This window comes from Littorina saxatilis, linkage group LG10 (assembly GCF_037325665.1).
Source record: "Littorina saxatilis isolate snail1 linkage group LG10, US_GU_Lsax_2.0, whole genome shotgun sequence".
Classification (NCBI taxonomy): domain Eukaryota; kingdom Metazoa; phylum Mollusca; class Gastropoda; order Littorinimorpha; family Littorinidae; genus Littorina; species Littorina saxatilis.
The window spans coordinates 21482390-21495407 of NC_090254.1; the positions used below are offsets into that span (position 1 = coordinate 21482390).

The window sequence follows — 13018 nt, forward strand, 5'->3', positions numbered from 1 at the left end:
CTGCCTTTTGCACTAGCGGCGGACTACGTTCAGTTTCATTCTGTGAGTTCCACAGCTTGACTAAATGTAGTAATTTCGCCTGACGCGACTTGTTAAAGGCAGAGTAAGCCTCCCGTAAACCATCACAGATACGGTCAGGCTTTTACACACAGTACAAACACCATTTCATTTAAACACTCACCAATTGAGAACATCCTAGGTGCCCTCCGTAAAGAGCGAACAATTTTCAAAGAATTTATTTTTGCGTGGTTTATCTTACCCCTGAGCCATCGTGAACCCGTGTGATCCAGTTTTCCCTTTTCACAATGCAGTCGTCATAGTTAGTCATTTGAATGCGACTCGACGTGAGCTTATCTACAATAGCACGTTTTTTTATGCACGAAACAACGGCTGTGGTTCACAAGAACTCTAGCGATGGCTTTTGACTGTTGAGAGGAACGGCGATTTGCACTGATAAACCGGCCGTCGTCTGCTACGACCCTTGCGTGACCCTGCTTCCGGGCTTTTCTTTTTTTAAACTTTCACAACTTCGAATTGTTCTGATCTTGTCTTGATGAAAAATGATTAAAGAATGTTTGTGTAACAAGCTGTCAATTTATTATTTAGATTTTAAAAGTTAGGTCTAGCGCAAAAACGAGGCGCCGTTGTTGTTAACGGAACAAGTCTACGAAAATAAATTCTTTGAAAATGTCTCACGCTCGACAGAAAGCAGCCAGGATGTTCCCGTTCGGTGAGCGTTCAAATGGAAGTATGCTTGTACTGTATTTAGACGCTCGGGGAGCTCTGTGATGGTTTACGGGAGGCTTACTGTGCCTTTAAGACCTAATTTTCTCCCCCAAAAAATAGATCTTAAAAGGGGTGTTCCACTGTTTCAGGAAAACGTCTTTTGAGTAGATGTGGCAGGAACTGTTGTTTTCCCAAACTTAGCAAACTCTCTCGTTCCTGGCGGCATAATCACAAGGATCAATTTCTACATCGCATGAAACACCTTCACTAAGGCTGGCTCCATGTGTGTCTTGAGGGCCCCAAAGGGGGGGTATCATCACGATCACGGGAAGGGAAATTTTCGCTTTCACGATCACAGTTACCTTGATTTTTGTTTTCACGATCACGAACACCAGTGGCAAATCACGGTCACGGTAAAAGTCGCATGTACAGAAAGCACGTGTCAAAGTAAACACAACCACACAGTAATTCGCTCCTCTGGATCTATTGTTTATTCAACACAAAGTGACAACTGTTGCACTTTTTTATAATTATTTTTTGAATTCTCTTTCATACACACATAGAAATACATATCATGATTTGTAATCAGTAACAAGAATGTTGTTTTCATTGGGTTTTTTCTCTCTCTCTCTCTCTCTCTCTCTCTCTCTCTCTCTCTCTCTCTCTCTCTCTCTACACTCATACACATTCAACCCCCACACCCTCACTCACACACATGAATATTATATACTTGCACAATTTCACATTTCCAGAGCTAAATCTTGTAAACCCATTTTCTCAAAAACTATTGGGTGGATTGAAATTAAAGTACATGTATGTGTGATGGGTTTTTTATTTTCAACTTTGCCGTACAATTTGAGGTACACCATCGCCTGGTTCCATGGCCTTGAATAAAAAACAGGAATGCTACAGGCCAAAAACGGTTTTACCTGAAAGAAGCGCGCAGTACCAGTAGCGAAGCCACAAGCCTGAGCCTGCGAAGCAGGCGAGCCAACTAGGGGGGTCCGGGGGCATGCCCCCCCGGAACTTTTTTCAAAAAACGGTTAAAATCTGTGCAATCTGGTGCATTCTGGGCATCATTTTAGGGGTTGTAATAGTGTTGTGATCTTGTTAAAAATCCCATTTTAGCCTCCCCCCACCACCATTCAACACACCTCCAAACTGGTGAAAACAACACTACTGTGCGTTGGCTTCATTGAGACCGGCGCCCGGTCGCGTTGCGCGATATTCACACGGATCGTTTTTGTGGAAATTTTTCAACTTCACCGGAAAAGATTTGACTTTACCGGATTTTGAAAACGGCTTTATCGGATTTCCGGCAATTACCGGAAAAGTAGCATGCCTGACAAAATCCCCAACGAACATGACTTTGATCGTCTTTGACATGAGGATCAAGTGACCCAAACTGGCGCGTCTCCCCGCCATTGTTTCTGAATTTAACCCATTGTTGATATTAAAGTTTACAGGCGCTAAAATAAATCCAAGCTTAATGCAAAGAAGCGACAATTAGAATCTATGCCAAACGTGTCCACGTTGCTGGGATGAAAAACACATTTTTAGTTTCGGTTTTGGCTAAACGCAGACTCGATCTCGAGCCAGTCGAGGTCACACTGAGCGAGTGACAGCCGGACGTGGCAATGTCGACAATGTCAATGATCTCACTCAAACTCAAAGATCTTGAACAAATTTCAAGATCTTTGCCTACATTCAGAACAGTCATAGAGCAACATAGATCAACATACCTTGGTATTTCGTCTTCAGAAAGACCGACCCGTAGCCTGACCTTTCCACCAAGGAAGGCATTCTCGCCGCCTGCTTTGGTCTGGCTTGAATCCACAAAATATAACAGAAGTTCGATGACAGTACCGCTGCACGCCATTTTTGATCTTCGAATTCGAATTTCACTCAAAACTTTTGCACGAAGCCCTTCCATTGGATGAAGTTTGGTAGACTTTTGCAATTTGCCTTCTGATTGGATCTCTTTTTGTCAGTGTGTAATTGGTTCTTTTAAAGGGAAGCAATCGCTCTCAAAATCATATTTCTGAATGTGTTGTTGCTTCCCTTTCAATCGGGGTTGGCTCCTTACCGAATAGACAAGAGGATCATAGAGTGTAATACAGCTGTGAAAAAATGTACGTTGAAAATAAAATGCTTTGCAATAATGCCCATCACGATCACGAAAACAAATGACGATCACGATCACGAGACTTGATTTTTTTTTCATCACGGATCACGGGCAAAGTCCCATCACGATCACAGAAATGGAAATTTCAGCAATCACGGTCACAGAAAGGTCAAAAAACGCCAATCACGATCACGGTTTTAAACCCTTTGGGGCCCTCTGTCTTTCTTTTGTGCAAATTCGTAATGTATAACGCGCTTAGACTTTAAGTTTTTGCGAAGCGCCTTTATAATTTTTTATTGTTTTATCACAGTCAACCCCAGCATGGCGACCTCTCAACAACGACCGCCTGCCTATAACGACCGTCGGAAGGGAACCCCGGCGATTGTTTTGCAAACTAATTTACCTCTACATAGCGACCACCTGCCAATAACGACCACTGTTGGTCAGTCTCTTGAGTGGTCGTTATTAATAGGTTCAACTGTAATATTTAATCAGTGTATCAGATAAACATTAATGTCTTTTTAGCACCATGCCGTTGAGTGCCCAATACTGTGTCTGTTCAATGACAATTTCAGATGGCAAGGCCACAACACACAAGTTCAAAATAGCAGACAACATCTTCAGAGATGCCCCCCCATTGACCAACAGAGCGGGTGAGCTTCACCTGGACTCCTGCTGGCGAGCGGCAACGGGAAGTAGCCACAACAACAACAACAACAGCAACAACAACACAGGTCAACTCATCTCGGCCATCCTCAACGGCCACGCCGCACGCGTCATCGTGGATGACGTAGCTCTGACGTTGGACCAGGTGTCAGTTGCCGGAGATGTGGTGGTGTTCGGCGCCTTGCAGTACCTGGACCCTGTCGGGTCAGGAGCGTACACACGGGACTCCATGGTCGTTCACGTGGTGGCCACCTCACAGGGACAGGTACGTCCTCTTCCGTGCAAGGTTTCATCAGGTTGTAAATATCTGAAGCCGAACTGACTCGCTGCGCCAGGCAGTTCCCTGACGAGAAAGAACTAACCCTATGTCAGTCGGAGTGAAGAAGTTCAGTTGATCAGGGTTGTGGCTTGGAGTGGGTCGGAAGAAAATACGGGTCCAAACTAGGCATTTAAGACTAACGACCATAATTCGTTCTTGTATTACCTACTTTGAGTAGATGTATTGAAACAATTGTAATTTTGTCGGTTCAGACCTTAACAATTCCCAATATTGCACTGAAACGCTCACTGCATTGCATTCATTTAATTCATTGCTTCGTCCATATCTCAGGTGTTCACATGCAAAACGTTACCACAAGACGGCACCCCTTTCTACAACACAACCTCTGCCGGCACAGTCACGTGGTTTGTGGACACGCGTCAGCAGTCACGTGTCTATTCGGTGACGTCACAAGGGGAGGTTCTTCTAGGACAGGAGTCAGAGCTCTACGCTGCTGCTGCGAAAGGAGCCACGGTTCACGTCGGCATCGTGTTCTCGGAACCGAACCACTATCTTCTCATGCCCGTCTCCATTTTGAAGTTGACTTCCGACGATCACGTGGTGGCGCAGGTAAGTTTAGGCAAAAATGATGATTTCAAACTCCAAGGCTCGTGTAGTTTTTGGTCCATGAAATTCATCAACAAGAACGCTGAAGCGAGATTAACCATTCAGTCAAGCAAATGCACGCTGAAATACGTCCGCTTTCCTTTCACCTTCCGAACAAACACACACACACACCACACACGCGCGCGCATATTACTGAGAACTAAAGAAAAAGGACGGCACTTGCACTCGAAGAAAGATAATATATCTGAATCCACAGAGGGTTTCAATAAGGCCATGAATTGCACATTTTTTCAAACCTATAATCAAACAAGTTGCATGAAGCGAATATGAAACATTTTATCAGTCGGTATCATACTAAAAGTTCAAAAACTCTTTCCTCTAGCACCACGTGCATATAAATATATATATATATATATATATATATATATATATAATGTTCCAACAGGTGGAAGGACTGTCACGCCTGCCCATCATGGAGGGACGAGTGACACCTTGGCTGGACTGTGGACTGCGGGCCCTGCTGGTCACTTCACAGGGAACGGTCAGACTGTACGAGTACAGGCATCGGGAACCAGGAACTCACACCAATCTGACCGCCTTGACCATCCACTGGTTTGTCGACTCTTACGCAGACAACTAGATGAAGGCAAACTTGCGTTTCAGTTGATGTCCTGTTCTTGTTACCTTACGCTAGCTGTTAATTCTGCTGCACCCACTCATGTTGATGCTTCCCCTGCCTGTACGTTTTTATATTTAGTCAAGTTTTGACTAAATATTTTAACATCGAGGGGGAATCGAAACGAGGGTCGTGGTGTATGTGCGTGTGTGTGTCTGTGTGTGTGTCTGTTTGTGTGTGTGTGTGTGTAGAGCGATTCAGACTAAACTACTGGACCGATCTTTATGAAATTTGACATGAGAGTTCCTGGGTATGAAATCCCCGAACGTTGTTTTCATTTTTTTGATAAATGTCTTTGATGACGTCATATCCGGCTTTTCGTGAAAGTTGAGGCGGCACTGTCACGCCCTCATTTTTCAACCAAATTGGTTGAAATTTTGGTCAAGTAATCTTCGACGAAGCCCGGACTTTGGTATTGTATTTCAGCTTGGTGGCTTAAAAATTAATTAATGACTTTGTTCATTAAAAATCTGAAAATTGTAAAAAAAAATAAAAATTTATCAAACGATCCAAATTTACGTTTACCTTATTCTCCATCATTTGCTGATTCCAAAAACATATAAATATGTTATATTCGGATTAAAAACAAGCTCTGAAAATTAAATATATAAAGATTATTATCAAAATTAAATTGTCCAAATCAATTTAAAAACACTTTCATCTTATTTCTTGTCGGTTCCTGATTCCAAAAACATATAGATATGATATGTTTGGATTAAAAACACGCTCAGAAAGTTAAAACAAAGAGAGGTACAGAAAAGCGTGCTATCCTTCTTAGCGCAACTACTACCCCGCTCTTCTTGTCAATTTCACTGCCTTTGCCATGAGCGGTGGACTAACGATGCTACGAGTATACGGTCTTGCTGAAAAATGGCATTGCGTTCAGTTTCATTCTGTGAGTTCGACAGCTACTTGACTAAATATTGTATTTTCGCCTTACGCGACTTGTTAGCATTCCAGAAAGTCAGTGAGAAGGACCTTAGAGAGATTATTTTGAAATCCAAACCTACAACTTGTCCACTTGATGCATTGCCCACACCATTACTTGTTGAAAACCTTGATCTTCTGTTGCCTGTTCTCACCCAGATTGTTAATGATAGCCTGTTGTCTGGTGTTTTTCCATCATTGTTCAAAACTGCACTTGTGAAACCGCTCCTTAAGAAATCCAATCTCGATGTAAATGTCTTAAAGAACTACCGCCCTGTTTCTAACCTTTCATTTTTGTCAAAGATCATTGAGAAAGTAGTTTTAAAGCAGCTGTTAGTGTATTTGAACACTCATGATCTGATCTCGCATTCTCAGTCAGCATACCGTCCTTCTCACTGTACTGAGACTGCCCTGCTCAAGGTGACCAACGACATTCTGTCTGCTCTGGATGGTGGTGATGTGTCTGTGCTCACCCTACTGGACCTCTCGGCAGCGTTTGACACAATAGATCATGTCACGCTGCTGAGCAGGCTCCAGACCCTGTATGGCATCTCTGGTCCAGCGCTGGCATGGTTTGAGTCCTACCTTACGGATAGAACTCAGGCTGTGCTTGTCGATGGCCAGAGATCAGCCCCAGCCCCCCTTGTTTTCGGTGTCCCTCAAGGCTCTGTACTTGGCCCCGTCCTCTTCATTATGTATACCAAACCCTTGTCTGCCCTCATTCAAAATCATTCCGTTTCAAACCAGTCTTTTGCTGATGATACCCAGTTGTATAAGCCTAGTTCCCCCGCTGAGACACATGCCGCCATCCAGACCATTCAGACCTGTATCTTAGATGTTAAGTCATGGATGGTAGAAAATAAGTTAAAACTAAATGATGATAAGACAGAGGCACTTCTGTGCATGAAAAAGTCCACTAAGTTCCCAAATTCTCAACCTTCGTCTGTCCAAGTAGGCAATACCGACATCTCTTTCTCTTCTTCAGCTAGAAACCTCGGCTTCACCATCTCCTCAGACATGACACTCAACAAGCACATCTCCAACATCTGTAGGTCCGCATACTTTGAACTCCGCAAGATCGCAACCATCCGCCATACTCTGTCCGTTCAAACTACAAACACTCTAGTCTGCTCTCTTGTTCTTTCTAAACTTGACTACTGTAACTCTCTTCTCTCTGGCTGTCCACTCTACCTCCTGCACAAACTACAGAAAGTTCAAAATTCTGCAGCACGCCTGATCCTCAAAGCACGAAAATATGATCATGTCACACCACTTCGCCGCACACTCCACTGGTTACCCATCCAAGCCCGCATTGAATACAAACTGTCCACTCTCTGTTTTCACTTCTTCTCTGCCTCATCTCCTGCTTATTTCTCTGAACTTCTCACTGTATACACTCCTGCTAGACAACTCCGCTCCTCTTCTGATAGCCGCACCCTAGTCATCCCACACACAAAATCAAAAGCATATGGACAACGCACTTTTGCATTTTGCGCATCTACTCAATGGAACTCTCTCCCCTCTCACATTCGCCACTCTCAGTCAGTACAGTCATTCAAGCGAGCACTCAAAACTCACCTCTTCCAGAAACACAACTCCTAAAGTCGCAACATTTTGCCATCCTGTTCTGTAACGGTTCCATCTCTATTCAGCTTGTTATTTTTGTCTTTTGTTTTAAATTATTATAAATATAATTTTTCACTGCAGTAGTCCTTTAACTTTAACCCTTAGCTGTAAGCTAGATATGCACAAGTCATGTCGGTGCCACATAATGCTGACACACATGTTCCTGTGCATAGTTTATGGATAACGTGTAGTTGGGAAGTTAAGAGTAGAAATAATTAGTATTTAGTGTAGGAGGAGGGTTGGGGGTGGGTAGGGAGGGGGCGGGTATGGTTTACTTTGAGCAGGTCGGTTTCAGTTTTAATAAACAATTCTAGAGAATTGTGTATCTTATATTTGAGTCTTTCGTGTTTTAGACATTGATGCATTTAATAGTTTTAACGAGTTGCCTTTTGTTTTATCATTCTGGTGTTTATCTAGATGTGCTGTGTATCTTATAAGAAGTTCTTAAAAGTTCGAAGTTATTTTAGCATATAGGTTTTTTATGGTCTTAACAGTTAACATGTATTACGTTATCATTAAGATTCATGCTTTGTTAGCACTAAGCAGTTGTTTTAATCAGTCTGGTTTTCTCTTGTTTTCATCTTATGAACATTCTAAATGTTAGACTAACTTATTGTCTTGTACAGAATAACAACTGTGTGAATGGTGCTATACTGAATGAAAGAGTGTGACATGAAGTTCTTGTACATCATTGTAAAGAGTGTGAATGACGTTTTAGTTTAGATGTCAAGCGCTTAGAGCAGGTCTTTTTAACGAAAGTTTTTGATTTAGCGCTATATAAATGTTCTTATTATTATTATTATTATTATTATACTAGCTTCGTCCAAAACAAATAGAACTGCTGACGATCCAAACTTCGGCTGTGAATTTTTCTCCGTCCGTGATCAGTGTTGTAATCTTTGATTGTACTATTTGTCTTCGCTGTCCTGTTTTTCATTCGCTGTATCGATTGCCATGCAGTAAGATTTGCTTTCTCATTTATTGTGTATTTTCTTCAGTCGTACCCACACGCGCGCGCACACACACACACACACACTGACACACACACACACGCACGCACCGGCGCACGCACCGGCGCACGCACGCCGCATTGAGTAAAGTTCCCTCATGTGAACGGGGACCGTAAAAGTCTTCTGTTTCGATACACCCGGTGTCAGACTCAGAAAAGTACTTTTTACCGACTTTTGAGATGTGTCATGTCCATCTTATGTAACTAATATAGTTAATAGTGCGTTGATCTTTAAGTTCGTTGGGGGGGAGGGGGGGGGGGGGGGGGGGTGTGATCGAGGACAGAGGACTCTTGCACATAGTGTAGCCCTGCATTCGCTGATTAAGGATTGTTACACCGAATGTGAGCGCAAAGTCTGGGACTGTGTCTGCACTGTGCAGTCAACCTAAACGTGCTGATCTCTGCAGTCACGGCATGAGATTTGAGTCTTGAAAACGAGATGTTTGGGTCCGAGTGATTTGTTTCACGGTCTAGTAACTCCACTTCCCCGTTTACTTCTACTGGTCAAGCTCAATTACTTTTTGTGGTATTGTTCATACCTAACTGGGAATCTTATTGAGAACGGTCAACCCGGCTGCAAGTTTTACGATTGATTAAAAAAAAAGAAAAAAAAAAGATTAATATGCTGCCTGTGTTTGACGAACCACATCTAGACGGGTACTGGCTGTCTGATTGACTGACTGACTGACTTATTGAATGACTATGTGAGTTTCACGTTCTGTTAGGATCAGCCGGCCTATTTTGGGACTGATGTACATGTAATATACTACGTGGAAGGACACTGGACGGACAGACAAGGAGAGGTAGCGTGATATCATTACGGGGCTGAAATGTCGACTCTTGCAGCACGCGCAGTGAAGAAAACACATGACATTTTAGTTTGTGATCACTTGTCTGGATGCTCTCAAAACAAAATGTAAATAGGCTTTGCATGTTTGTTGATTAAAAACACGTTGTAGTTAGTGGCATGTTCTTTTGCAATTCATTATGTTTTTACATTTAGTCAAGTTTTGACTAAATGTTTTAACATAGAGGGGGGAATCGAGACGAGGGTCGTGGTGTATGTGTGTGTGTCTGTGTGTGTGTGTAGAGCGATTCAGACTAAACTACTGGACCGATCTTTATGAAATTTGACATGAGAGTTCCTGGGTATGATATCCTCAGACTTTTTTTCATTTTTTTGATAAATGTCTTTGATGACGTCATATCCGGCTTTTCGTGAAAGTTGAGGCGGCACTGTCACGCTATCATTTTTCAACCAAATTGGTCGAAATTTTGGTCAAGTAATCTCCGACGAAGCCCGGACTTCGGTATTGCATTTCAGCTTGGTGTCTTAAAAATTAATTAATGACTTTGGTCATTACAAATCTGAAAATTGTAAAAAAAATTATTTTTTTTATAAAACGATCCAAATTTACGTTCATCTTATTCTCCATCATTTTCTGATTCCAAAAACATATAAATATGTTATATTTGGATTAAAAACAAGCTCTGAAAATTAAATATATAAAAATTATGATCAAAATTAAATTTTCGAAATCAATTTAAAAACACTTTCATCGTCGGTTCCTGATTCCAAAAACATAATAGATATGATATGTTTGGATTGAAAACACGCTCAGAAAGTTAAAACGAAGAGAGGTACAGAAAAGCGTGCTATCCTTCTCAGCGCAACTACTACCCCGCTCTTCTTGTCAATTTCACTGCCTTTGCCATGAGCGGTGGACTGACGATGCTACGAGTATACGGTCTTGCTGCGTTGCATTGCGTTCAGTTTCATTCTGTGAGTTCGACAGCTACTTGACTAAATGTTGTATTTTCGCCTTTCGCGACTTGTGCTCACTTTCCAATACTTGTCTGCATAAAGAGCAACGGGACATTCAATCAATCTGAATTGATTTACGTTATTACCTTTTGACACTGACTTTGCTTTAGTAAAACTGGTTTTTACTTTTGTACTTTGTTTTTGGTCTCCCTGTGTGTGTTTGTGTGTGTGTGTTTGTGTGTGTGTGTGTGTGTGTGTGTGTTTGTGTGTGCGGTGTGTGTGTGACGGTGTGTATGTGTGTGTGTGTGTGTGTGTGTGTGTGTGTGTGTGTGTGTGTGTGTGTGTGTCAGTGTGTGTGACGGTGTGTGTTTCAGTTTGTGTGTGTGACTGTGAGGCAACTTTAATTTGTCGGCTGTTATGATAATTTTTTCACGGTGCCTATTAATGTAATTAACTGAACATGCAACATAATTTGACATCGGTCACTGAGCGTGTTCAACCTTATAAGATGCATGGTGTGGACTTTGCTTAATGTGGATTGAAAAAGCAACAACAAATAACAAAAACAACAACACATCGCATTCTAGTTGTGTTTGTTGTATCAGTCAAAACCACTATTGATAAACTCGAATTTCTAAAATTCTATTTTGGATACGTAAATAAATCAAAGGATTTCACATGAAGAGCTAAGAGTGATATAGAAACAATATATAAGAACGCAATAAAAGTGACAGTCAGATGCCGGACTGACAAACTGGAACTGAAGGGACAAAAACACAAGTCAAGCATGAAACACAAACACTGAGCATGTAATTAAACCGGTAAAAGTGATACGAGATGTCTAAAGCTTAATTGTCACATTCAAGGTTAGCTATCCATTTAACCACAGAAATGTTTTTAATACCCCTTAACTTGCTTAATTTTTAACTCCCGGTGACCCATTTCAACTTGACTCGGTCAAAACACATGCCTCTGTCTGAGGAAAACTAATTAATAGGGACATGATATTTTTAAAATATATAGTTATTATGATAGTTCAAGAATCGCTTTGGCGACAAATGAAAAAGAACAAGGAAGCTTCCAGCCCTTTTTATTATATTTAGTCAAGTTTTGACTAAATATTTTAACATCGAGGGGGAATCGAAACGAGGGTCGTGGTGTATGTGTGTCTGTGCGTGTGTGTGTGTGTGTGTGTGTGTGTGTAGAGCGATTCAGACTAAACTACTGGACCGATCTTTATGAAATTTGACATGAGAGTTCCTGGGTATGAAATCCCCGAACGTTGTTTTCATTTTTTTGATAAATGTCTTTGATGACGTCATATCCGGCTTTTCGTGAAAGTTGAGGCGGCACTGTCACGCCCTCATTTTTCAACCAAATTGGTTGAAATTTTGGTCAAGTAATCTTCGACGAAGCCCGGACTTCGGTATTGCATTTCAGCTAGGTGGCTTAAAAATTAATTAATGACTTTGGTCATTAAAAATCTGAAAATTGTAAAAAGAAAATAAAAATTTATAAAACGATCCAAATTTACGTTTATCTTATTTTCCATCATTTGCTGATTCCAAAAACATATAAATATGTTATATTCGGATTAAAAACAAGCTCTGAAAATTAAATATATAAAAATTATTATCAAAATTAAATTTTCGAAATCAATTTAAAAACACTTTCATCTTATTCCTTGTCGGTTCCTGATTCCAAAAACATATAGATATGATATGTTTGGATTAAAAACACGCTCAGAAAGTTAAAACAAAGAGAGGTACAGAAACGCGTGCTATCCTTCTTAGCGCAACTACTACCCCGCTCTTCTTGTCAATTTACCTGCCTTTGCCATGAGTGGTGGACTGACGATGCTACGAGTATAGGCCTACGGTCTTGCTGAAAAATGGCATTGCGTTCAGTTTCATTCTGTGAGTTCGACAGCTACTTGACTAAATATTGTATTTTCGCCTTACGCGACTTGTTAGATTATGTGAGAAAAGCGTAGAGTCAGACTGCTTGTCACGTCTGTCCACTGTAACTTATTTATGCTGTTTTATTGAAAAAACCTTAAAGGAAATTGGTCTCTCTGGCCTTTGGACTTTTCAAGAAAATGTTCAATACTCAAGCGCATGGTTTAAAAAGAAAGTAAAAAGAAGCTTGTATGACCAGTATATCCATAAATGGTTTACAGAAATTAGAACAAACAAGTCGCGTAAGGCGAAAATACAATATTTAGTCAAGTAGCTGTCGAACTCACAGAATGAAACTGAACGCAGCAAGACCGTATACTCGTAGCATCGTCACTCCACCGCCCGTGGCAAAGGCAGTGCCCGTGGAATTGACAAGAAGAGCGGGGTATTCGTTGCGCTAAGAAGGATAGCACGCTTTTCTGTACCTCTCTTCGTTTTAACTTTCTGAGCGTGTTTTTAATCCAAACATATCATATCTATATATTTTTGGAATCAGGAACCGACAAGGAATACGATGAAAGTGTTTTTAAATTGATTTCGAAAAAAAAAATTTGATAATAATTTTTATATATTTAATTTTCAGAGCTTGTTTTTAATCCAAATATAACATATTGATATGTTTTTGGAATCAGCAAATGATGGAGAATAAGATAA

The 13018-nt window shown here is 41.1% G+C and overlaps 1 protein-coding gene across 1 annotated transcript; it reads left to right on the forward strand.

The window, feature by feature from the left end:
- The first annotated feature begins 3380 nt into the window (after positions 1 to 3380).
- LOC138977806 (uncharacterized) lies at positions 3381 to 5043 on the forward strand. Its single transcript, XM_070350413.1, has 3 exons — positions 3381 to 3782; positions 4128 to 4406; positions 4849 to 5043. The coding sequence occupies exons 1-3, from the start codon at positions 3381 to 3383 to the stop codon at positions 5041 to 5043; spliced, it is 876 nt and encodes a 291-aa protein (XP_070206514.1).
- The last annotated feature ends 7975 nt before the right edge of the window (positions 5044 to 13018 follow it).

Coding starts and splice junctions, on each gene's coding strand:
- LOC138977806 (XM_070350413.1), top strand. CDS start 3,381: ATGCCGTTGAGTGCCCAATACTGTGTCTGTTCAATGACAATTTCAGAT. Junction 3,783..4,127: donor TGGCCACCTCACAGGGACAG/GTACGTCCTCTT, acceptor TCCATATCTCAG/GTGTTCACATGCAAAACGTT. Junction 4,407..4,848: donor ACGATCACGTGGTGGCGCAG/GTAAGTTTAGGC, acceptor ATGTTCCAACAG/GTGGAAGGACTGTCACGCCT.